This window comes from Podarcis vaucheri (genome assembly GCF_965113315.1).
Source record: "Podarcis vaucheri genome assembly, chromosome: 15".
Taxonomy (NCBI): Eukaryota; Metazoa; Chordata; class Lepidosauria; order Squamata; family Lacertidae; genus Podarcis; species Podarcis vaucheri.
Window position 1 is genome coordinate 39,420,862 of NC_138753.1, and position 25,881 is coordinate 39,446,742.

The following is a 25,881-nucleotide window of genomic DNA, read 5'->3' on the forward strand; positions in this document are numbered from 1 at the left end:
CTAAGAGCAGGCCCACAACAATCAACAGTCATTAGTCATTGATTACAAGAGGTCTACTCCCATGTATGACTTGCTTAGAATCAACCCCTCTTTGATTACCTGAGAAGTTTATAATCCAGTGTTGTGACTGAATACAAAGGGAGGGCTGAAGAGATATTCAGTGCCAAGCTCATCCCTCTTGAAAGTGCATAGGCAGAAAATGAAGAATGGCTACAGTCAAAAGCATGAAAATTAATCCGCCCACGTCTTCAGACATCACTTTGATTGCTGTTTGGCTGCCTGCATTTGTAGATCAGATTTTCAACAAAGTATTTTTTTTAATCACAGTTGATCTGACTGGAAGCCAAAAGTGCATATACAAGCTTACGCTTGCAAAAAGCCATGCTTTACCTTATAGTTGCTATCTTCAAATAGTTCAATATCCCATACAATGGTCAATATGGATTTCACCCCAAATGCCTAGTGATGGTGGATGTATTGTTTTATTAGGAAACCTACAAAAGTTAATCCTTTGGAAACTTCAAACTCATATACTGGGCTGGTGCCCCATCCAGAGTAAGGGACCACGATGTAAAGGTACCCTTTAAAAATTAAGGGGCAGATGGAGATACTGAAATTAAGAATTCAATCTTCAACCCAGGAATAAGATCCATAAAAAATAAAATCAGAAAAAGTCTCCAGTTTTTTTAGTCTGCAGCAGAAATCATATTGCAGTAATTCTGACTATTCACATCTTCCAACAATTTATGCAGCAGCATAAACAGAATCTTTTGTAACTGAAGAAAGTGTCGTCTGTCTACAGAAACTGTTCTATCATACAGATACAGAAACTGGAACCAAAAGAGGCACAGTGAGACATTGCACACATACAGCTTTGTGCTAAGCCTCTCTTATGGGGTTGAGAATCATGTGGTCATCCAGATACCTCTGGGCTCCCAATGGCCATCCTTGAGGAGGATGGGAGTCGAGTCCAAGCACATTGGGAGGGCCAGATTCCCTATGCCTGCCCTACTTATTCCTCCTAGTTGGTTTCAGCTACAAGGCAATGCATTCAAAAGCTGCTCAATGTAGTCTTGCAGCTCCCGCACCTGCTGATCTCGCTTTGCAATGACATCTTTCAGCTTCAAGACCAGCTGGATCAGCTCGCTGTGTGTCAGCTGGCCATAAGCATAGGCGGGATCTGAAGGAAGATCATATTTCTTTAGGAAGGAAGCATGAACAGGTTAAAGTCATTTTGATATCAAGAACTGTTGCAAGGATGGCGTCAAAGGATCAGAAAGAAACTATAGAAACCTTTGGTTTCAGGGATTACTGGGGAATCCCAGGAATGATTTCAGAGCAAAGAGGTACCATATTTTTCGTCCTATAGGGCGCACCGGCCCATAGGACGCACCTCGTTTTTTTTGGGGGGGGGGAAATGAATTTTAAAAAATTATTCCCCGCCCCCCGCCGCGGCTGCCGCCCCAAGCCTTGCGCACACCTGCCCGAAGCACGGGGCACCCTCCGGAGGGCTTCCCGTGCTTTAGGCGACAGGCTGCCACCCCAAGCCTCGCACGCTCGGCGGGACCTCCTGCCGGGTGCGCAAGGCTTGCGGACACTCGCCGGGGCTGCAGGCTGCTGCCCACAAGCCTTGTGAGCTCACGGGAACTCCCACCGGGCTTGCAACGCTTACGGATAGCTTCCTGAAGCCTGGAGAGCGAGAGGGGTCGGTGCGCACCGATGCCTCTCGCTCTCCAGGCTTCAGCGAAAGCCTGCATTCGCCCCATAGGACGCACCCAGATTTCCCCTTCATTTTTAGAGGGGGGAAAGTGCGTCCTATGGGGCGAAAAATACGGTAACCTGTCTAAGCATCTTAAAAGCTACTGAAGATTCACAAAAAACTAGAATTTCAGGATTTGCCAGTAAGTACTTTTATGGCATGCAGACAAATGTGCACACAAGGTTTCTGTACACCTGCCTTCAACTATTTCTTCCCAGTAATAAACATGGAAAAGTGAAGATAAGACCCTCCTCATAACATGCAAAAAGTACTAAATAAATACAAAGCAGCAGCAGTAGTGGTTGTTTCAGTTAAGTGATAATAATTCAGGTTCTGTGCTCAAACACCAAACAGATCATTTGCAATATTAGTTGGAGGCACTAAATCACTAAACCTTGCTTATCTGAAAACAAAAATCCCTTTCAGGCCAAAGTCCTTTGGTGAAGATAGCAAGTTTTGAGCCTGGGGAATTCATACCCACTCACAGATCTAAACTTGTGTCAGTAAAAGGCTCAGAAAATTGCCCAGATGGGTAGGATAGCAGGGGCAGGGGGAATCGTACAACTAGAAAACTTGAACACATTTCTGTCTCCAAACGACTATACCCCTTTGCAGTTTGTCTAATCCCGCCAATAAATTTACAAGCTTCCTAACTCAGGGCACAGACCACCCAATTAGGTTTTAAAATATAGTATGTCTTAAATTACCTCTATATCGGCTTCATTTTGGTTACCCAAGATCTTTGATGTTATGCTCTGGTTTTTTGCAGATGATTCGCTTGTTGTAGTATGCGTTGGTTTCATAGGATGAAGTCTGAAAGAAGCACACACAATTAGTTCAGGCAATCCTATAGTACTTTGTACCTGAACAATTTTGTGCAGTTCTCCTTTTGGTCTGAAGGGTTAAACCACAGAGCCTAGGACTTGCCAATCAGGTCAGTGGTTCGAATCCCCGCGACAGGGTGAGCTCCCGGGGCTCACTCCCTGCTCCTGCCAACCTAGCAGTTCGAAAACACACAGTGTAAGTAGATAAATAGGTACCCTTCCGGCGGGAAGGTAAATGGCATTTCCGTGCGCTGCTCTGGTTTCGCCAGAAGCGGCTTAGTCATGCTGGCCACATGACCTGGAAGCTGTACGCCGGCTCCCTTGGCCAAAAAAGTGAGATGAGCACCGCAACCCCAGAGTCGGCCACAACTGGACCTAATGGTCAGGGGTCCCTTTACCTTTACTTTTAGTCTTGCATGAAGCACTGCATGCACGCATGTTCCTGCTTTGGCTTCTAAAAAGAATAAAGTACATTTTCCTCTTCTACATACCTCTATTAGTGCAAGTTTAGATTTTATATTTACTGTTAAAACAGAAGATTTATTCTGCCCTCCTCTCTACACTTCAAGACTGATTAAGAAGCTCTCAAATGAAAAGTTTTACTTACCTATTTATTTATTTATATCCCTTCAAGGACCAGATGTTTAGCAAGTGTGAAAAATAGAGTTTTCAACAAAGTTTATTGCAAAAGTTTGCCTTGATTTCTTTTTTAGTTAAATTACACCCGTGGAACACTTCAGAAATCTAGGTAACACAAAACCTGTGCCGCAGTAAATTGCACTGCACTTATGATCACAACTAACACCGCTTTTAAAAAAAGTTAAGCATTTATCCAACTGCTGCTTTCACTTATTTTGGCAGAACATGAAAACTATATTTAGTATTTTAACAGGACAGTGGGTTTAAAAAATAAAGTAAAATTAAAGGTATAATATGAAGTGCTGATTCCTGTTTATGATACCTTTATTGTCATGTTACAACAATGTGAAAATAGAGTCTGATTACTGCCGAAGCAAAACAAACCTTTGCTCAGTTTTATTCCTTCATTGACACTGCTACAAGAAATAGATACAGATCAACAGGGAAAGATTTTCACCTGTCCATAGGACACAAAATCCCTTACTGCGTTAAAAAGGGGAGGGAAGAATCAAAGCCATGCACAGTATAGCACTTGAGCCTTTATCTTTGCTCCCCCCCCCCCAATTCCTCTCACCTGAGCTTAGCAGGATGTGTTTCAGTCTGCCTTTCACCAGTCGCCTTTTTATTTGCTGTCAGCTCTCCCCCCTCAATGGAGGACCGTAACTCTGTGGAACCATCTCCACTCCTGGACAAATCTCCAGAAACTGCATTCTTTTCAGTACCCTGGGAATAATCACCTAGCTGCTCATCATCTGAACCCACTTCTGGAATAACAGAAAGGGTGGTGGCTTTGAAGTGAAGCTTGTACCGTCTGTATAAATAAAGAACAGCAAAGGTTCAGCATCAGGGGCTTAAATATTTCCTACCCACCCTTTTCCCACAAGGCCTCAGGGTGTGTTACGTATAAAATAGTTAATTTTCAGTTCAAGCTAAACAGAGTCAGGTTCTCCATGTAAGCAAAATGCCAGATAGGTCTGTAGACTGATATTAGTGGCATTTAGCCAGCAAAGTCCATTTTCGAAAAAGAAAAGAAAAAGTAAAGGGGAAGAGGAAGAGAAGAGAAGAAATAGCCTATTTTAAAAGGAGAACATGCTGTTATGAAATAATTTATCCATATTACCACATGAGTCTCAGAAATAGTTACTTTGGAAGCATCATGCAAAGATTTCTAAAATGCTAAGGACGTCACTCCTGGAACAGGGGGCCTTTACAGATCTGTGATAAGAAACTGGTAGCCGGCATGCTACCAGTATGTTGGGCATGTTCCCAAGATGTCTAGAAAAAGTTTGTTTTCTCATCCAAGTGAATATTCACAGACATACTAACACAGGCATAGGCAAACAGCCCTCCAGATGTTTTGGGAATACAACTCCCATCATCCCTCACCACTGGTCCTGTTAGCTAGGAATGATGGGAGCTGTCAGCCGAAAACATCTAGAGAGCCGTTTGCCTATGCCTGCACTAACAGAAGATATAATTACAGCTACCTCGCATCTTATGCAGTGGTTACATTCCTGGCCATTGCACATAAAAGCAAAATCGCGTAGAGCCAGGAACCCTCAGAACCAGGTGTCTCGCTTACCTGGTTCTCAGCAGGCAGCACGAGGGCTCTAGCATGCTGCTCTGTAATGTTTCCTCCACTCTCCATTTGTTTGTTTGTTCTGCTCCACCCCACCCCCCGGCCCAAATCAGCAATCACGTAGGTAAAATAAGCATTGCGAGTTACCTATATTTCTATTTCACCTTTTCTGTCACAGGACCTCAAAGCTAGATTAAGTGTGTCATGTGTCACATATTTACAGACTTTTGTCTAGAGCTTCATGGTTCTCAGTTAAGTCCTTGGAAGTGTGCTTCAATAAAGGGGATTACATTCTCTGCTAGACATCATTCCATCCTGGAGGCAGAAGAGGGACTGGCTCGCTCTCTTTGCCCTCCCCTCGCAAGAAAGTGGATCATCTTTGTTCTGAAGGCAGCATGCATTGTCATTTCTCTCCTTTCAAGAAGGCTAGAGACAGAAACCCTACAAATTACCGTATTTTTCGCACTATAACACGCACCAGACCATAACGCGCACATAGTTTTTAGAGGAGGAAAACAAGAAAAAAAATATTCTAAACGAAATAGTAGATATATGATTTTTGTGTGTTCATGCTGTGGCCACAGACATGTGATCTGACAGTGAGTTTGGAGTAGCCCAATGCAAAAATCCTGAGGATCCATGTGGATCCATGCTTTGTAACCACGGAGAAGGGAAGGAAGGGGAACTATGGATCCTCTGCTCACGACTGCAGCAGATCCCCCCCCCGCCCACCGCCGTCACCCGCAGGCATTCGCTCCATAACACGCACAGACATTTCCCCTTACTTTCTAGGAGGAAAAAAGTGAGTGTTTTGGTGCAAAAAATACGGTACCTGCAGAGTTACTAATCAACTGAAACCTACACAGGGCATGCCTGCCCTATCAGGAGGAAAGTTCTTACTCAGCCTGTAAATATTTTCTATGATGTGATGGGATGATTAGCTGCTTGTGCGTAAAATCGTGCTCCCTCAGAGTTTGTGCCACTCCACAAACCTCTGTGTGTGACAGAGCTCCTCAAACATGTCTGCCCTAGTCACTCGTAGATTCCGACAGTGGTTGTTTGCGGAAGCGCTTCCAGCAAAGAAGCTCCTTAACGGAAACGCGTCTTCTGGACTCACGACGTGGCAGCTTCCGGCGAAGAATGGGTCTCCCTATGGGAGCTTCTGACACCTCCCCGCTGTTCTCGCTGGACGTGTCCCTGATCCCTCCCTCTTCCCTGCTAGTTCCTGCTTTAGCTGCTGCGTCTCTCTCCGCATTCATGAGACCTTCCTCCAGAGACCCATCTCTCCCCCTGCTGGTCCCTGCTTTCGCTGCTGACTCCCTCCCAACCTCTGTGAGCCCTTCCACCACCTGTCCCTCCGATGGCAGTTCCCTGACATATGACATACAATGAAAACCACTGGGTAGCAATAGCCTTAAAGCATGTCAAGATCTCAAAATTCATTTCTCAAGACTAACCTTGGCCTGACGCGTTTGGTCTGAGATGGTTTCACAGAAGCTGAGTTTTTTTCTGGCTTCTCTTCTGCTGAGATGTTTTCATTAAAAGGGTTCAAGGATGCCTTTGTGATTCGGAGGTCCGCAGTGCTGCTCTTATCTGAGCTATGACCTCTTCTGTGACCCTCATTTGTGGAGGGTTCTGAAAAGAAAGAAATCAGCATCAGAATAGTGAAAGCACAAGTCCCAATACTACTGAAAATACTAATACCTAATCCAGCCCTAGATCAACTGATGGCTCTTAACAACAGCAGTACACTGAGACCCACCTGCATCCCACTCATTTACAACTATTAGGCACAATCATGAAGACACTTCACAGCTTCCAAGCACTGTCTTTAAATAATACAAGAAGTCCAGCTTTAACTATTATGAAGAAATGGCACATTTTACTACTTAGCACACTTTGTAAACTACACAACTGTTAAAACATATGAGAAATATATTCTCTTTTCAATAGACAATACTTACTCTCTGAAACAGGAGTTAAAGTGGATAGTGATAGTGGATCACTATCACTCCATCGCGATGAAAAGTCACTGGGATTAAGTCGAACTCTCTCTGTAACCGGTTGGAGAGAAGGTAACACAGACATGGACTGAGAGAGGTTGCTTTTCTGTAAACCACGTTTGGAGAATAAGGTCTTGAACTTTGATTTTTTCTTTTCTTTCTCATTTGACTCTTCCTCACTGTCAGCCGGGGAGTGACTAATGCTAGGAACCATAGCTGAAGCTGTGTCTGGCAATCCATTGCCTCGTTTCCCCTTTAGCTTGTCTTTCAGCTTGCCAAATGGTCTCCGTGACTTATCTTTCATGGGCAGATCAAACATGCTGGCTGTCATGTTGCTCCTCATGAATTGGATATCCACCTCAATCTCACCTCTCTCTTTTTCCTTCTTTCCTGGTTTGGAGTGATGCCTGTACCATCTGTACAAATAAAGAACAGCAAAGGTTCAGCATCAGGGGCTTAAATATTTCCTACCCACCCTTTTCCCACAAGGTCTCAGATTCTGTTACGTATAAAATAGTTAATTTTCAGTTCAAGCTAAACAGAGTCAGGTTCTCCATGTAAGCAAAATGCCAGATAGGTCTGTAGACTGATATTAGTGGCATTTAGCCAGCAATTTCAATAAAGGGGATTACAATCATGTAATAATTATAAGCAAACAAAACAAGTGTTTCTCCAGAATTGCTTTCTGGGGCCTCCCCCCAGAGGATCAATGAGAACCATGCCAGGAAAGGGTTAATTTTGTACTGTAAATTTATCCATTGTCCAGGGCAATGGGTTCCCCCAAATATTCATATAATTTTGCAGGAAGACACAGGAAAGGCTCTGCTACTAAGCCGAGTCCCATGATCGCTTAACAGCTCCACCTAACCTGTGCTGTTATGCTCTGGTATCATGCAATATTAGCAGGCCTTACTAGTTCATGAGTTATGGTAGAACAGCTCCACAGCATGACCTTGCCCATTGCCAAACAGCTACCTCTCCATTTAAGGTTATGCCATGAAGACATCTGCATAAAAGGTATCAACAGTCAGAGGAACTCTGTAGAATAGACTGTTTCTGCACTAAAACCCAAGATGCAAGCCATCTTAGTGTGTCTAACCTTCTTACTCCCTGAAAGGCACCACATGAACCAAGACAAATTCTGCCGAACAGTCTTGAACGGAGCGGGATACAGCAGAGGATACAGAGCTAGAAAGAGAGAAAATGAGAAAGTCATTACCAGGAAAGTTTTAGAACAGAAACAGCAGCTTATGTACAAAAGCATGCAATTTCTCCCAAAATATGGGAGAATTTTCCCACATTTCTCAAATATTTTCCGACAATATTTTGTTTTAAAATAATGCATGTGTTGCAGCACACTTCTTAGAAAAAGGAATTCTTGCTAACCAAGATTTAAGGAGAAGACAAAGATGCCAACGTTTAGGGGATTCACGATTGGGAGATGGACCCTAGTTTAGGAGGCCCTATAAAGGAATTAACTAAATTTGTATCGGCTACTCGCCTTGACAACTTAATGGAACTTCCATGTTCACAAGCATTAATACCACTGAATATCAGTTGCCAAGGCAGCAAACTAAGGAAGAACTGTCAGTTCCACACCCTGCATCCATGTTTCCTGGATGCATTGAGATAACCGCTATCCAAAGCTGGATACAAATTATTTTATTTAATAGATGTTTATTCTTCCCTTTAGCTAAAAATAGGTTGTTAGGGAAGTTTACAACAATTGAATAAAATTAAGTATGCCAACTACTGTGATCCAGCAGGACTCTGCTCAGGAAAGGCATCCACAGGATACTTTACAAGTTCTTCAAAGCTTGCTTGATTGTTTAATAGCCCACCTTCTTCTCCAGTGAGCTCAAGATGGCATACGTGATTCTACCCCTCCTCATTTAATCCCCATAACAACCCTATGTTAGACTGAGAGCCAAGGTCAGTCAGTGAGCTTCATGGCTGAGCGGTCACTTGAACCCTGGTCTCCTAGGTCCTAGTCTGACACTAACCTTTACACCACACCAACTCTTTATATTATGCCGTAGCACATTATACTGCTGTTTATTTCAAGTTTTAATAAAGTGTTTTTAAAAGTTTGATCCCGCCTCTGCTTGCAATGTTTGCTTATTGCATTTTTGCCCCACCCTTACTTCAAATAACTATGTGTGAGTGACATACATAGTTCTCATTTCCCCATCCCATTTCATTCTCACAACAACCCTTGTGATCGATTAGACTGAGTGTGACTCGCCCGTGGTCTCCCAGTAAACTCTATGGACAACGGTGGAATCTTTACTAAAAGTGGCATTTTTAATCCATGATCCATCGTGTTAAGAGCTTAGCTTTTGCTGCTGTCAGATAAACAGCTGAGATGAATAATTCTCATGCAGCATGCTGTTTGACACCTGTTTGGACATGTGGACCTTGAGCCTCTGACATACACAGGTAAATTGCCTCTGAACCTGGAAATGCCATTTAGTCAGCAGGAAGTCAACATCTTCAAACAGAACTATAGAGTAGTAAGGGACCTTGGATGTCATCTAGTCCAATGCCCAACGGATTCAGTGCAGGAATCTTGCAAATACACAGCTTCCTAAGCAAATGGACATCTAGCCATAGCTTAGAAACCTTCATAGGAGGAGATCCCACCACTTCCCAAGGCAGTCTGATCCGTCTTTGAACTACTCATACACTTAAGAAGTTTCTCCTAACGTAAAGTCAAAGCCATCTTATTTAAATGTTTTCAGTCATTGCATTTACCGTATTTTTCTCTCTATAAGACGCACCAGACCACAAGACGCACCTAGTTTTTGGAGGAGGAAAACAAGAAAAAAAATATTCTGAATCTCAGAAGCCAGAGCAGCAAGAGGGATCACTGTGCAGTGAAAGCAGCAATCCCTCTTGCTGTTCTGGCTTCTGGGATAGCTGCGCAGCCTGCATTCGCTTCATAAGACGCACACACATTTACCCTTACTTTTTAGGAGGGGAAAAGTGAGTCTTATAGAGCAAAAAATATGGTACATCTGTCATCTGGAGTAACATAGAACACATCTGCTCCACCTTTTGCATCACAGTCTTTCAGTTACCGTATTTTTCGCTCTATAAGACGCACCAGACCACAAGACACACCTAGTTTTTGGAAGAGGAAAACAAGGGAAAAAAAATTCTGAATCTCAGAAGCCAGAACAGCAAGAGGGATCGCTGCGCAGTGAAAGCAGCAATCCCTCTTGCTGTTCTGGCTTCTGGGATAGCTACGCAGCCTGCATTCGCTCCATAAGACAAACACACATTTCCCCTTACTTTTTAGGAGGGAAAAAGTGAGTCTTATAGAGCAAAAAATACAGTATTTGAGAACTATTCTCCTGTCTCCTCTTAACCTTTCCTTCTCCAAGCTAACCATGCCCAGCTTTTTCAACTGTTCCTCATAGGACTTGGTTTCCAGACTCCTCACCATCTTTGGAATATGCTATAGTTCAGGGGTGCACAACCTCCGGCTCACAGACCAAACGTGACCCACCAGTCCCATTTGCCCACAAGGCCAATCTGGAGAAGCCACGCTCACCTGCCCAATAAGGGATGCCATTAAAGTAGGCTCCCATTCAACCATCGCTCCTACTGTCCAAGCTGCAGCTCATTGAAGGCTTGCAAAAGGCTTTGAAAGCAATTCCGTGAAGCTCCTTTTGATCTCTGACATAAGAGACGGAAAGGAGGGATGCAGGGAGGCTTACAAGGCATAACACTGCCAAAGCCCCTTGCACTCTGGAACCCCAACATGGAACCCTACACAATTTATGTTGGCAGGTAGTCAAGACAACCCACTTGCCAACATTTTGATGTCACAATGGCAGAATGTGATTTACTTGCTAGTTGCCCCACCCACACGTCAAAGTTTTTGGCCCCCCACAGCCAGAAAGATTCCTCCTCTAGTTTGTCTATCTCCTCCTTAAAATGCAGCAACTGGAACTGGACAAAGTAATGAACCTGGCTAATCCTACAATGACCACAACACTCTGGCATATCTCCTCTCTCCCTTTGAAGTTAAAGCATGCCCTTATCCGCATTTCTTCAGAAGTCCTGCTATGACTCCCTAAATAAAGAAGGCACAAAAATCAGATGCAACGGGTCATATTTAGGAGGCCTCTCTGGGCAGCGCCTGGCACCAGCCCCCTCCCTCCCTCCCTGCATGTGCCCCGTGCCCCAGCAGGTAGACTGCCCCTGGCAGCGGGAGCTCCACGGGAGGCCCCTTGCTCGCTCGCTCGCTCGCTCTCCCCTCACCGTGTGCATGTAGGGACAAAAATTAACTAAGCAGCTCCATTAATCAGGGCGACTGACTCACCACCTATCTAGTGACACGGGCATCATGTTCAGGAACCACCATACCATGTTCTATAAAGAGATGCTTGCAAAGCCACAACTTTTTCTTCTGGATCTAGGTTTAAAGCATGAATGTCTGAAACAACTTGCAATTAGATTTTTACACTTCTCTTCCACTCTCTCATGCCTAACTATGAGGACCATAAGTAGACCAGACAAACATTAATTCAAGTCAAACGCCAACTCAAAGAGGTATTTGTTGCTCAGGCTGGCTGACTGCCTCCACCCAACCCTTCAAGAGTGGATACTACTTCTCACCCAGAGATACGCATGGAAGCCTGCCAATCTTTACACCAAAAGTTGTCCTAAACAGCATGCAAACCACTGCAATGTGGCCACTTCCTATACCTCTTGTCAGAGTTGAAGGAAAATAATCAACCTCGCCAACTAGTTACTAGTGGTCCCTACCAGTAACCAAAGTTATCCAAGCCACCCAAACCTGTCTTTAATTATTACCACAGCAGGGTGGGAGGAGCCATGCCTGAAGGATGCGGGAGATTCTTAGTGGGGCAGGAGAGCTGGGGGGGGGGCAGGGGGCGGGAATCACATCTGGCAACCAATGAATCCCTTTGCTTCAGACAGTACATAGGTAGACAAGTCTAAAAAGCCCAGGACACAAATTTTCACAATCCTCTAGTGGTTATGATGGCTCATTTACCAGAAGTAATGTATTTAGCATAAACTTTGGAAGTGTATACTCTATACTTACCAAACTAAGCCTCCTAGAGATAATATGTATCAGAAGGCTATTTCTTGCAAGCCTGTCTGAATCACTTGCAGCTTTGAGTTCACAGGCACGCTTGAGCCTTGCTAAACATCTCCTTTTCTTCTGGAGTTCGGATATACTGCTCTATCTCACTGTCTAAAATGGGCTCATCCCCAGTGATAGCAGAATCTTTAAGGCTTAGCTGAGGAGTTCGTAGCCTCTTTGCGGGGTTCAAGACGCAGGGTGGGAGCAAAGGTTTCCGCTTGCTGAACTTCTGCTTCTCTCCTGAAAGGGAGGCCTCTTCTACTGTTGCCGCGCTCTCATCGATTAGCTGCAGTGGTGCAGCTGCTGAGTTTTCTAGGCCACGGTCTTCCGTAGTATCCACGATGCGGAAGGCAGCCTGTAGAAGCACACGGCGGTGCCGCAGAAGGTCACCGATGTACTTTGCCACACTCCGACGGTCCACTTTCAGCACTCGCAACCAGCCCAGCTGAGAAGCCATTTGCAGGAGGATGTTATGCAGCAACTTCAGTCTCTGGTGGGCTGGCCGGGGAGCCTCCATACCAGCAAGCTTACAGAACTGAGAAAGGGTGCAAGTGAGGCGATCGACAGGCCGAAGAGACTGCCAAGCCAGGAAGGCTGCTGCTGTCACTAGGGGGGTGGGGTGCCGGCCGGTCACCAGCCACGTGTCGCTGGCAAGTTCCACCATCTGGATAGTCCTTGCCACCAGCTGCTCCTTTTCTTCCACAAACTTAGTCGGGACGCTGGGTGTATTCTGGAAAATCTTGAAGCTGGAAAGATGAAAACCAAACAAGCCATTGGATTGGGAGATGTGGCAGGATGGAGAAGACAAATAGGTGAAAGAGGGACATGAGCAAAAAGAAGCATTCTGTGAAAGGGCAAAGGGCAGAAGGCCCTGCATTTTCCAAGGACACCAAAAAGGCAAGCTGAGCAGCTTGAATCACAAAAGGCAAATGTCAGGGGTTCAGGAGCAGAGACGCAGAGAAGGGAGGAAGCAGAGAGCGAGGGGGAGGAATCCGAAGGGAAAATGAGTGATGATGACGACCCGAGATCTCCAAGCCTAAGCAGTGAGTCAGAGGACTCCCAAAAGGGAGCCCCAGTGAGCAGAGCAAGGGGGGGATCCGGGGGGACACCCCAGGAGGAAGGGAACAGAGGAGATTCAGAGAGTAGCAGCTGGAAGTCGGGACCCACGCTCGTAACTGAGGGCGGCAGCAGCTGGAAGTCGGGACCCACGCTCAAGACTGAGAGCAGCAGGGAGGAAGGTAGCCAGGCATCGGGTTCCGGAGGCTGTCAGCAGGAGGGAGGGCACGAGTCAGGGGTGGTCACGCCCTCCTCAGAGAGCGAGGCAACGGTTAAGAGGAAAGTAGAGAGTTGGGCGCGCGCGCCAAGTTCAAATGCAGCGGAAGCTGGAGCAGTAAGCAGCCCGGAGAGTGAGCCAGGTCCCAAAGCCCGCCGCAAGGAGGCAGAAGGATCAGGGGGGTCAGCGTCAGAGGAGAGTAGAAAGGAGGAGGCCCAGGGGGGCAGAAGGACCCAGAGACGTAGGGAGAGGCGAAGGAGGTGGAGCAAGGCTAGGGTATTAAGCTGGTGTGCAAGAGGCGGGGACTCAGACGGGTCTTCGCCGACCTAGGGCAGAAGGTGTAGAGCTGCACGCTGCAGTTCGGAAATGAAACCTGTAACTTAATAAAGACTCTTATAAAGTGAACGCTGGCGGACTTGGTCCTATGTGAGCTGGGACTGGGTGGCAGCTCTGACAGTAAGACCCGTCTCTCAAAAGCTTCGGACACCTGATATCTCGCAGCGGAGGGAGAGGCAGCTGGAGGAGGGGATCGGTGTTTGGGAGCAAGCTCACGACGGTTAGCAGAGATGACGGAAGCAGAGACAGTTGCAGCGCTGCAACAGGCAGTTACCCAATTGAACGCGGAGGTACTGGCATCCAAGAAGAGGGAGGAGGATGCGGCAGCCGCCTACAGAGATCTCCACGCCAGGTTTGAAGCATGGGTTAAACACGGGCAGCCAGGACCCAGACCGGAGGGGGTTGGGTTGGCACGGAGAGCAGGAGGGCTTGTGGCTCACTTCGATGGGAATTTACAACAGTACCCCAATTTTCGAGCAGACGTAATGTGCGCACTGCAACTGCTGGCAAAAGACTTTAGAGATGAGGAAGAGAAAGTGGGGTTCATACTATCCCATTTGCATGGGGATGCTAAAGCGTGGCTACGCAATTTGTGGAGGGATAAAGACCCGGCGCTTCAGAATGCAGATGCCTTTATCAAAGCGATGGATGCGTGTTTTTTGTCTACTATTGATGTGGATCTTGCCCGACGGGAGATTCATGGACTAAAACAAGGGAGGGCAAGCGTCCGGCAGTACCACGCCCGCTTTTTTGCGCTGGTCAGTGCCTTAGAGTGGGACCGGGATTCGCCCCCTGTCAGAGACCTGTTCTGGGAGGGTCTAAGCTCTGCGGTCAAGGATGAGATTGCTAGGGGGGAGAGGCCCCGAAGCACGCAGGAGGTGGTCCAAAGGGCGCTGACTGTGGGGGTGAGGCTGGAAGAACGTCCATGGTGCAGAGATGAAGGACGTGGAGGGCGCGAAGCAGCGAGAAGTTTCTCTTTCATTCCAAGAGAAGCAGCGCGTGCGCAATCCACACCTCCGCCTGGAGGGGGAGGGGAACCGATGGAGGTTGGAGGTGCAAGGGCTCAGTCAGCAGCCAGAGCCCAAGCACCGACAGCAGTGAAAGCGAAGCCTCCTAGAGGGAACAGGAAGTGTTACATCTGCGAGGATCCAGGCCATTTGGCGAAAGAGTGTCCCCGGAGGCTCCACAAGCACACTGCAGCCTCAGCAATGGTGACTGCAGCAACGCAGCAAGGAGGACCACAGCAGGGAAACGACGATGTCTGGCTGGAGACAGAGGCACTGGGGCCCAGCCAGACGCATCAGTGAAGCAGTCCCCAGCGATCTTGCAACCCACGGACCCCCTCCCACCCAAACCAGTAGTGCAGCTCACAGCATCTCTCCAGCTACCCGATGGCGTCACTATCGAAGTGCCGCTTTCTGTGGATTCTGGAAGCAACGCAGACTTTATAGCGCAGGATTTTGTGGAGCAGCACGCTATACAGCTACTGCCTGCCACTCTGCCCCTGCAAGTCGTCACAGTGGATGGCAGAGAGTTGCTAGGGGGGCAGGTGGTGAAGCAAACGCCACCGATGGTGATGCGCCTTGGCAACCACAGGGAAGTCATCAGTTTTAATGTCACCCAACTGTCGGACACGCCCATTGTGTTGGGCATGAGTTGGCTGGACAGGCACAGTCCGACACTGGCTTGGTACCAGAGACAGCTGATCTTCGGCTCCTCTTATTGCGCAGAACACTGCATCCTGCCCAGACAGGAGGGAGAGGAGGAGGAATCACAACTGCAGTTGGGAACGTTGCAAGCAGTCCCCCACAAATACGCAGACTTTCTGGAGGTCTTCTGCGAGAAAGAGGCTGACAAGCTACCACCGCACAGGCAATATGACTGCAAGATTGACCTCCTACCAGGGGCGACGCTGCCGAAAGGGAAGCTGTATTCCATGTCTGAGGACGAATTACAGGAACTCAAACAGTTCATAGATCACAATTTGCAGCGCGGTTTCATCCGGGAGTCCAGGGCAGTAGGGGGCAGTCCTGTTTTCTTCGTGAAGAAGAAAGACACGCCCCAAAAAAGACTGGTGGTGGATTTTCGCCTCTTAAACAAGATGACCAAGCCTTCTGATTTCCCCATGCCCAGGATTGACGACCTACTAGCGACGGTGCGCAAGGGACGCGTGTTCACCAAGTTGGACCTGCGAGGTGCGTACAATCTCATCCGCATGAGGGAGGGCGATGAGTGGAAGACAGCCATGTTCACGCCTCTGGGCACCTACGAATACAGAGTGATGCCGTTTGGATTGCAAAACGGTTCTCACTGTTTCCAAGCTTTCATGCATCATGTGTTGGCGGGACTCCTTTACAAGAAGTGCGTCTGCTTTCTGGATGACATCCTGATATTCTCCGAATCGCAGCAAGCCCATGACCAAGATGTTCGGGAGGTGCTGAAGAGGCTGCAGCAGCATAGACTGTACGCCAAACTGGAGAAGTGCCAGTTCGACACGACGGAGGTGGATTTCTTGGGTTACAAGTTGTCGGACAAGGGGCTAGCCATGGACAGCGCCAAGGTTCGTGCGGTGTTGGATTGGAAGAGCCCGCGCAACCGGAAGGAGGTCCAGCGGTTTGTCGGCTTCGCCAACTTCTATCGCAAGTTTATCAAGGGGTTCGCGATGCAGACGGCGGCCATTACGGACACGCTAAGCTCCAAGAAAAAGAAATTCATCTGGACGGAGCAGGCGGAGCAGTCCTTTCAAGCACTCAAGCGTCTCTTCGCGTCGGAAGAGCAACTGCTGCATATCGACCCCAGCAGACCGATGCGGGTAGAGACAGACGCGTCCGATAGAGCAGTGGGAGCTGTCCTGCTGCAAAGGGACCCACAGGGGGTCTGGAGGCCTGGAGCGTTCTACTCCAGAAAGCTCAGCAAGTCGGAGCAGAACTACACCATCTGGGACAGGGAGTTGCTGGCCATTCATGCAGCTTTCAAGGCGTGGAGGCACTTCCTGATCGGCGCCAAGCACACGGTGCAGGTCTGCACGGATCACAAGAATCTGGAGCACTGGCGCACGGCTCAGTTCCTGAACCAGAGGCAGATACGTTGGGCGGAGTTCTTTGCTGACTTCAATTTCCGAATAGAGTACGTCCCAGGCGACACCAACGTCATGGCGGATGCACTGTCCCGCAAACCGCAATACCTCGAAGAGGCGACGCCAGCGGCAGCCATGCACATCTTCGCGCCAACAGCGTGGGCGTGCGCTTCAGCCACAGTAGACCTGGATGCGGTGCGGCGGGCGTTGCAGGACGACTCCTTCGCGCAGGCGAAGATGGCAGAGGTGCACAAGGGCACGGCGAAGGGCGACGAGTTCCAGATACGAGACGGCTTGCTCTTACGTAAAGGGGCCATCTACGTGCCGGGAGACGAACTTCGCGCCAGGGTACTGCAGCAGCTGCACGACGCACCCACGGCCGGGCACTTTGGCACGGAAAAAACGGTGGAATTAGTCGCAAGGGACTTTTGGTGGCCCAGACTGAGAGGGGAAGTCGCGGACTACGTTGCGAGGTGCGACACCTGCCAGAGGGCCAAACCGGTGCACAAACCACCGGCGGGACTGCTGGAACCGCTGCAAACGCCGTTTGAACCGTGGGAGAGGGTGGCCCTGGACTTTGTTACGGATCTACCCAGCTCGAGAGGCAAGACAGCTGTACTAGTGGTGGTGGACTTGTTCACCAAGATGGCACATTTCATTCCGTGTGCGAAGGTGGCCACGGCGGAACAAACCGCCAAACTGTTCATAGATCACGTGTTCAAAGTGCATGGTCTGCCGCGGTCTATCCTGTCCGACCGCGGGCGCCAGTTCGTCTCGAATTTCTGGCAGAAGCTGATGAGTTTTCTAAATGTCAAGGTCGATCTGGCATCAGCAAGACACCCGCAGACCAACGGGCAAGCAGAGAGGGTCAATGCCATCATGCAGCAGTACCTGAGATGCTATGCCAATCAACAACCTGCGACCTGGGTGGATTACCTGCCGCTCGCCGAGTTCGCTTACAACAACACGAAGCACGTGTCCACAGGGGTGACGCCGTTCTTCGCCAACAATGGGAGGAATCCCAGAACCTTCCCGGGACGGGAGAGAGTGGGGGACGGAGAACCACAGACGGCGGACGCGTTCGCGTCAGAGTTGCAGGCGGTACACGATCAACTCAGACGGCAGCTGGAGCTAGCTAAGCACGCCTACAAGGTGCAAGCTGACAAGCACAGGCGGGTTGGCGAAGAGATCCAAGTGGGAGACTGGGTCTGGTTGGCAGCCCACGCAGTGCCGACCAGGTCACTAGCCAAGAAGAAGTTGGGGCACAAGCAAATTGGTCCGTACCAAGTCGAAGCACAGATCAACCCGGTAGCCTTCCGACTGGTGCTGCCGGAGGGTTCCAGAATGCATCCGGTGTTCCACAGGTCGGTGCTCACTCCCTACAAGGCACCTCACAGATTCCAGGAGCCAGGGACGGCACCGAGTCCGTTCCGGGAGCGGACGGAGACGCGAGGGGTGACGCAGCAAGACCCCATCAACGAGGTCACGGAGATTTTGGACTCCAGATGGGGGGAAGAGGGAGTCGAATACCTCCTAGCCAGAGAGGGCACCCGGGCCAGCGCCAATAGCTGGGTGCCAGACTACGCTTTGGAGGAACCCCTGCTCAAGGACGAGTTTCATGCCCTTTTCCCACACAGACCCATGCCAGCGAGCTTCTTCGACGACTGGCTGTTCACGCCCACACTTTCTTCCAGCACGTTCCATGGATTCGACTCGGACGGGGAACCCGCACTGAGCACCCGTTCCCCAGAAGGATCGCCGGCGGGTTCGGCGTCAGACACCTCGTATTGGTGGGACGATCGACCGGAGGAGCAATGGCGCCGGAAGTGGCTGGAGATGCCAGGTCGAGCGACCGACGCAGAGACTGACATGGACGTGTTCGGGGAGGACCTTGGGTTCGAGCACGGCGGTACAGAGATGGAAGCGGAACAGGTCAACGTCGGCGACCGCGAGGAGGAAGACTCGGAGGTCTTCAGTTGGCGGCCAACCACGGGGAGCGAACTGTATCCGGCATTCCCTCCCGTGATGATGGAGCACCCAGCACCCACACCTGAAAGCGGGGAGGGGGGAAGGGGGGGCTTCGAGGGGGGGATGGATGTCAGGGGTTCAGGAGCAGAGACGCAGAGAAGGGAGGAAGCAGAGAGCGAGGGGGAGGAATCCGAAGGGAAAATGAGTGATGATGACGACCCGAGATCTCCAAGCCTAAGCAGTGAGTCAGAGGACTCCCAAAAGGGAGCCCCAGTGAGCAGAGCAAGGGGGGGATCCGGGGGGACACCCCAGGAGGAAGGGAACAGAGGAGATTCAGAGAGTAGCAGCTGGAAGTCGGGACCCACGCTCGTAACTGAGGGCGGCAGCAGCTGGAAGTCGGGACCCACGCTCAAGACTGAGAGCAGCAGGGAGGAAGGTAGCCAGGCATCGGGTTCCGGAGGCTGTCAGCAGGAGGGAGGGCACGAGTCAGGGGTGGTCACGCCCTCCTCAGAGAGCGAGGCAATGGTTAAGAGGAAAGTAGAGAGTTGGGCGCGCGCGCCAAGTTCAAATGCAGCGGAAGCTGGAGCAGTAAGCAGCCCGGAGAGTGAGCCAGGTCCCAAAGCCCGCCGCAAGGAGGCAGAAGGATCAGGGGGGTCAGCGTCAGAGGAGAGTAGAAAGGAGGAGGCCCAGGGGGGCAGAAGGACCCAGAGACGTAGGGAGAGGCGAAGGAGGTGGAGCAAGGCTAGGGTATTAAGCTGGTGTGCAAGAGGCGGGGACTCAGACGGGTCTTCGCCGACCTAGGGCAGAAGGTGTAGAGCTGCACGCTGCAGTTCGGAAATGAAACCTGTAACTTAATAAAGACTCTTATAAAGTGAACGCTGGCGGACTTGGTCCTATGTGAGCTGGGACTGGGTGGCAGCTCTGACAGCAAACATCTTCCATTAACCAGCACTATATGGACAGGGCTGAATTTACACTCTTCCTAACTTGTGCTCAAGAAAATTCTGTTTGTTGGCTTCTTGCCCTTAATAATAATAGGAAGGATTTCCAAGCAATTACGGGATTGGTAGCAGGAGCAGAATTCACAATTCTGAGAATTATTTGTTTAAAAAAGGAAGTTTGCTGCCCCTGTGGCTAAAGAGAAAAGCCTGGACCTGCCTGAAGTGCCTCAGATGAAATCTCAGAAATCAGGGAGTTGGAGTATACATGCACATATGAAAATACCCATTTCTTCCATGATGGAAGCACACAGCACACAGGGTTCCTACATCGAAGCACTGACTACACCGATCCCTGCTGAACTTTAAGAAGCTTGCTGTTTCAGCAGCCTTCCAATCAATATACCACACAGTCCGTATGATGCTTGTAAATTCTGTCTCTGAAATATGGAAATTGCACACCAACTTTGAGAAGTATTGTCAAGGAAAGGGCATAAGAACTTCAACATACCTGTTGAGGTGGGTTTTCACCATATCCATCAAGCTGAGAGTAGGCACATCCAGTGCCAGTTCCTTCAGGAAGCGTAGATAGGTCTTTGCAAACAACTCCTTGTCTCCATAGAGTAGCAGGCAGACTGTGCCCATGGTCAGGGGCCAGTTGTGCTGGCGGCAGGTCACAAAGACGCAACAGCCCACAAGCATCTCCTTCTTCTCCAATCTGACTAAACTGAAGCAGGGACGTTTGATTGCCTGCTGGTAATAGGACACGGCTGTATCTTCAAACAGAGAAGGAAGCCGCAGAACTTTGCAGAGATCCCGAACACCTTTGACTCCTGTGGGGGAAAATACCACAGCAGTACTTAAGAAATGTTTCCACATACACATTTATCAGTGACAAATCTAACCGCAGGGTAGGTCTCTGCCTGTATGAAGCTGCCCATATACTAAGATAATCTGTGGAGGCTCTGTTTCACATGCTCCCACTTTTAGAGGATAGATGGGTGGCAATCATGGATAACATATTTTCAATTGTGGTAGTGTAACTGGAGTGTCCAAACCAAGCCTACTTTGGCTTTTTTTGGATATTATGGAGAACTTTTTCAAATGAAAGTCTTTGGGGGCTCTAATTGAGAATGGCTGTTAGTATTGCTGTTTCAACTTCATATTTAATTTTGATTTGGCTTTTAGTTATGTACTGATTTTTATTTTTTGCAGCTGTACACACAATTATAATGGCCGTTTAATGGTAATGGAAACAGACTGGTCCATGGTTAACCAGTCTGTCAATGATTCAGGTGGGATTTGATCAGGCAATCAAACTGAACTGTGGACTCTATGTACCTCTAAAATTCTAAAATAGGTTGTTTTGATGTTGGTCCCACAGCAAATAGGTAAGACTGTTTTAAAAATGCAAACTTCTCTTTGCTTTTAGAAAGTGAAACAATGCAGCTCTTGTGGATGACAGACACATTAATTTCCACAAAGCATCAACAGAGTAATGCAGAATACGTACCTCGCTGTACACAACGGCTCGTTTGCTCATTCTGACCAGTACTCCGTGAATATGTGACTTCTATGAGATAAAAACACAGATATCAGCCAAACTTTGGTCCAAGCTCTCAAACATGCACCCATTTTCAAACTGTTGAATGGTGTAGGGCCTGTCTATATTTGAGAACTGCTTGCAAGTCGTATCTCAAATCCTATGTCTTTGTAAGATACAAAGAGTTTTGAGCTATTTTGCTATTCTTAGCCTCACCTTGTAAATGTTCTTCATCAGCATATGTGGTTGTGAGAAGCCCTTCAGTCAGAATGAAGCCACAGTCTGCGCACACCAGCTGGTTCTGAGCATAATGAGAGTCCTCTACAATTTCCAAGGAGCCACAGTCTGGACACTTCTCTTGGCTCGACATCTTAGCAGCCTGAAAGCATAAATCAGGTCCACAGTTGGTCACTGATATTTTGGTATTATTTAATTACTTCCATGTATTACATTTACCGTATATCCCACCTGTCCTTTGAAGAGCTCAAGGTGGTATAATGGTTCTCTCGCCACCCAATTTTTATTCTCACAACAACTCTGTGAAATTAGTTGTTTGTATTACTACTACTGGGACGCGGATGGCGCTGTGGGTTAAGCCACATAACCTAGGACTTGCCGATCAGAAGGTCAGCGGTTCAAATCCCCGTGACGAGGTGAGCTCCCGTTGCTCGGTCCCTGCTCCTGCCCACCTAGCAGTTCGAAAGCACGTCAAAGTGCAAGTAGATAAATAGGTACCACTCCAGCGGCAAGGTAAACGGCATTTCTGTGCGCTGCTCTGGTTTGCCAGAGGCGGCTTGGTCATGCTGGCCACATGACTCGGAAGCTGTACGCCGGCTCCCTTGGCCAATAAAGCAAGATGAGCACCGCAACCCCAGAGTCGCTCACGACTGGACCTAATGGTCAGGGGTCCCTTTACCTTTATTACTACTACTACTACTACTACTACTACTGCTACTACTATTATTATTATTAATTGAGTTTATATACCATCCTATACCCAGGGCTTTCAGGGCGGTTTAAAGAACAGTATCAACCTAACCAGTTAGAATTGCCCACAGAATTGTTGATTTTTTTTATCATTTACTAAGTATTAAAGTATATCAAATTCTATTCAAAAACCACAGTCACTGCCGGGATGTTAGAAGATATAACAGGACAAAAAGTATGGAGAAGATAGAAAAACAAAGTCTTTTTATTTCCCTCAAAATCAAGGTGTCTCCTAGCTTGAAGGCCTACCATACTCTCACATTTGAAAAGTATCATCATAAAATCAGTCTGAGAATTCTACAGTACAGCGTTACATTTCTGAAAAGAACTACAAAGACTACCAGAGATTTGTGGGGGCTCTGTCTTCAGTTCTGATATGCAGAATGCAGCTTTGATTAGGAGGGGAAGGAAACGCTCTCCAAGTACTCAGCTCAAATTACACAGGGCCTGATCCTGTCTTGTCATTGGAAACTACTGTATTTAAAGGCTCTTGGTGGGGGTGGGGTATCACAGTTTGTCCAAAACCGGAGGGAGCCTGGATGTGGGGCTAGCGGTTTTTCCTCTCGCATTTGAAGCATCACCAGCCTGGTGGCCTGGCAAGACTTGCCCCACAGCCATTCGCTAAACAAGTGCTTCATAATTTTAAAAAAGGGCACGGAGACAAAGTTGTTGTGGAAAGCTCCTCCTTTGTTTTTCCAGAGGCTCCTAAAGGCAAGTGAATAATGCCAGGGCAAGCTGGAGTGCGGGAAAGGGGAAGAGATGTGAACTGCTGGCTGGTTAGGGGACACAGAAAAAAGAGGGGGAAACTGACTTGTGTGATTTCGGTAATGGTGATGTAAAAATTGGGGTTTGGCTTTTGCTTCCCAACTCCCCATGGGAATCTGAGTCCCCTAAGTCCATGATCGGCCAGAGAAGAATGGATGGAGGCAGAATCCAGTGGAAAACAAGGCAGATGTTTATTTTTCTGTTGCAACAGAGTCCCCTCCCCTGCTTCCAAGGAGGGGAGAGACCCTCAACAAAAGTGTGCAGGAACCTTGACCTTGCCCAACCCCCTTAGCCAAAGACCACCCCAAAATCATCATACATCTATCATTGGAGGCGGTCTACAGCAGAAACCCTGCCTAGCAGGATACCTGATAATGGTCGCCGATTGCATTAGCTGGGCAGCCTGGCCATTCTTTCGTGATGGTTAATACTTTAGCTCCTGAATCCAGGTCACAGGCTCCCCCTATTCATACACAAATACACCCTTAAGACAGGATTTGCAAGCGCAAAGGCAATGGGGAGGCTTTCCCTATTTGCCTCCCTCACTGCAGATGAGTATTTGAGGTCATTGAGAGTCAAAATGGCCTCAGGATTGCTCTCCCGTACTATTTCAGACACATGGTTTATATATATAGATATGTGTGCATTCATGAATATTTAGTCTACATTTGAGGCCTTAGAATTCTTATAACAAGGGAGAGGAGGAGGAGGATTGCTGGCGGTGCTCGCAGAGTCAGCGGCAGGTGAAGGGGGTTTCTGCCCACGCCACTCGCGGCTTGCATGCCCTCCAAAAAAATCCCACATCCCCCCCCCCAAAAAAAAAACCCGGCCTGGCTCCTAGACAGCCACCCAGGAGCCTCTTTCCCCCTTTACGCGGGCTGACTTATCCTCTCGCCGCCGCTTTCGCAACACCGGAAGAAGCCAGGGGAGCTTTTTCAAGAGGGCACACGCTCCTTCCGGGCAATCCCCATGGCAACGGGGCAATCGGGCCCAGACGCGCTCCAACGCTAAGCGGCCTCCGGAAAGAAACAAGGGAGCGCAGGACAAAGGTTCCGCCAGAGCCGCTCAGCTCGAGGGCGTTAGAGAAGCGTCGAGACAGCCTTTTCGCAAAGGCTGGAGCATTTGTGTCTGGACTGAGGGGTTGTCAGATCTCCGGGAATGAGCTGAAGTTCCAGCCTTTTAAGCTCCTTTTCTCGGAGTTTATTCTTGGAATTTAATAAAAAAGTTTAAAAAACCAACAACACCAGGAAAGCTGAAGACTTCCTTTTCCATCTTTGTAGTAAACCGTCTATTAGCAGCCTACCTTTGTCTCATTTTCACCCTATCTTTCCTGATCTTTCATTTAAAATAAGTTCCCCTTGGAATACTTGTAGATTTTTGAGTGGGGGAGACACCAGCTCCTTCTGTAATAGGGGGAAATATTAATATCAACACTTAGGACTGGAGACATACTCTTCAGTTCTAGCCATGTTGACTCAGGTTGTAGCCTTAATCTGGATTCAACCAAAATCTACCTTTCTGTGACTTAAATCTAGTCTTGCCCTCTAGGGAAGCAGAGAGCAAGTTTCTGCCCTATTCTTTTAGGGTGTTTCAAGAGTGCTATGTCAAAGTAATGTCATATTCTGGATAGAACAATCAGACCAATCATTTAGCACTTTGATAATAGCTTCAGTGCTGTGCAGTTCTGCATGCTGTGGTTGTGAAACTGGCACCACATTTCCCAGACCTGATAAAAATAATCCTAGCAGCATAATGCTTCCACTTTGGGGGAACTGTTGTTTATTAACAGTCAAACAGCTTAAACCTAAACCATTTGGTAAACCTAAAGCATGGGTAAACAACCATTCTTGCAACAGCAAGTGGAACCTGAAAGTTTTACTGTGGGGATGTGATTGCACATCTGTGCTATGGGACCTGTGGCATCTCCAAGAGAAGTATTACAAGACACTCTCTTCCATTCCTAGGCTAACTTGCACAAGCCCTCAACCTTCAGCAACCCTCATAGGAAGGAATGGAGGACTATAGAAACTTACATATGCACACACCATATACAGTTATGAGCCATGCACTGCACACAAGGGAATTTAATGCTGCGTTATTATGAACAAAATATGGATGAGCAAAACTCAAACCAGCAGATGGCGCCCTTACTTTACACTTGGTGCTCTCCCTAAAAGTTGCTACATCACATTTCTATACATTTGTCCATTGGAAAAAGGTGTTAACCAGCTTAAATCTGATTTTTGTTGCAGCAGGGGACCCCAAAATTCCAAAATACAGCTGAAGCTCTAAGATGCTGCTACACACAGCAACTATGAGAGTGCAGCAGTGATGGGCATTCAGAATACAACAAATTCAAAAACGTTCTCATTTAAGCAATGCTTGAAATCTTGGAGGGCAGGGGGACAAGGGACAAGATTTTTTGAGGTTATAGGTGGAGAGGCAGTTTTGCACCAGTCCTGGCCTCTTCTGATAAACAGAAGCACAATTATGTGAGCAACAACAAAAAAGCAATGTGTTGTATCCAACATTAGACCTACTGAGAGTAGGCCCATTGAAACGAATCAATATGACATATTCCCAGCATAGCTGTCAACTTTCAGATTTGAAAATAAGGGATCAGCAGCCTCACCTGTCCCAGGCACTCCTGTCTTCCACTGCTTCCCCCAGTTTGGCCAAACTCATGCTGGTAGCTTCGAGAACACTGTCCAACCATCTCGTCCTCATGGTTCAATGTTACTAGTGAGTAAAGTTACCCAGTCAGGATTTGAATCTTGGTCCTAACTATTGGGGTTAAGTTTCTATTTAGCTGTCCCATTAATACTGACAAACCGTATCTCCCATTCATCTCTCAGATCCCCTTGTAAATCTAAAGTACTGACATCCTGCGTAAAAAACTTCCCTAATTACACATTGTGTGAAGGTAAGTGTGTGAAGCTACAGCATTCCTATTATCCGCTTAAGTGACAGTCACTCTCTCTCTCACTCTCTCTCTCTCTCACACACACACACACAAACACACACACACAGAGTAGAGCCCCTCCCAGCCAAAGGCCCAAAGGCAGAAAGCCC

At 48.1% G+C, this 25,881-nt stretch overlaps 1 protein-coding gene across 3 annotated transcripts; it reads right to left on the minus strand.

Moving 5' to 3' along the window:
• Positions 1–7,903: 7,903 nt before the first annotated feature.
• LOC309519490 (transcription factor IIIB 50 kDa subunit-like) lies at positions 7,904–25,669 on the minus strand. 3 transcript variants are annotated; one of them, XR_014213842.1, is made up of 6 exons: positions 25,442–25,669; positions 21,274–21,436; positions 21,028–21,087; positions 20,026–20,347; positions 11,882–12,669; positions 7,904–7,992 (listed from the first exon to the last, which is right to left on the minus strand). XR_014213842.1 is itself a non-coding variant. In XM_082200549.1 (5 exons), the coding sequence occupies exons 1-5, from the start codon at positions 25,523–25,525 to the stop codon at positions 11,961–11,963; spliced, it is 1,338 nt and encodes a 445-aa protein (XP_082056675.1). In that variant the 5' UTR covers positions 25,526–25,669; the 3' UTR covers positions 11,813–11,960. The 3 variants fall into 3 exon arrangements, 2 of the variants coding, with proteins under 2 accessions (XP_082056675.1, XP_082056676.1); XM_082200549.1 differs by lacking the exon at positions 7,904–7,992 and having other exon boundaries at positions 11,813–12,669; XM_082200550.1 differs by lacking the exons at positions 7,904–7,992; positions 25,442–25,669 and adding an exon at positions 23,178–23,523 and having other exon boundaries at positions 11,813–12,669.
• Positions 25,670–25,881: the final 212 nt, after the last annotated feature.

Coding starts and splice junctions, on each gene's coding strand:
- LOC309519490 (XM_082200549.1), bottom strand. CDS start 25,525: ATGGTTGGACAGTGTTCTCGAAGCTACCAGCATGAGTTTGGCCAAACT. Junction 20,348..21,027: donor GAGCCGTTGTGTACAGCGAG/GTACGTATTCTG, acceptor TTTCCCCCACAG/GAGTCAAAGGTGTTCGGGAT. Junction 12,670..20,025: donor GTGAAAACCCACCTCAACAG/GTATGTTGAAGT, acceptor TCATCTTTCCAG/CTTCAAGATTTTCCAGAATA.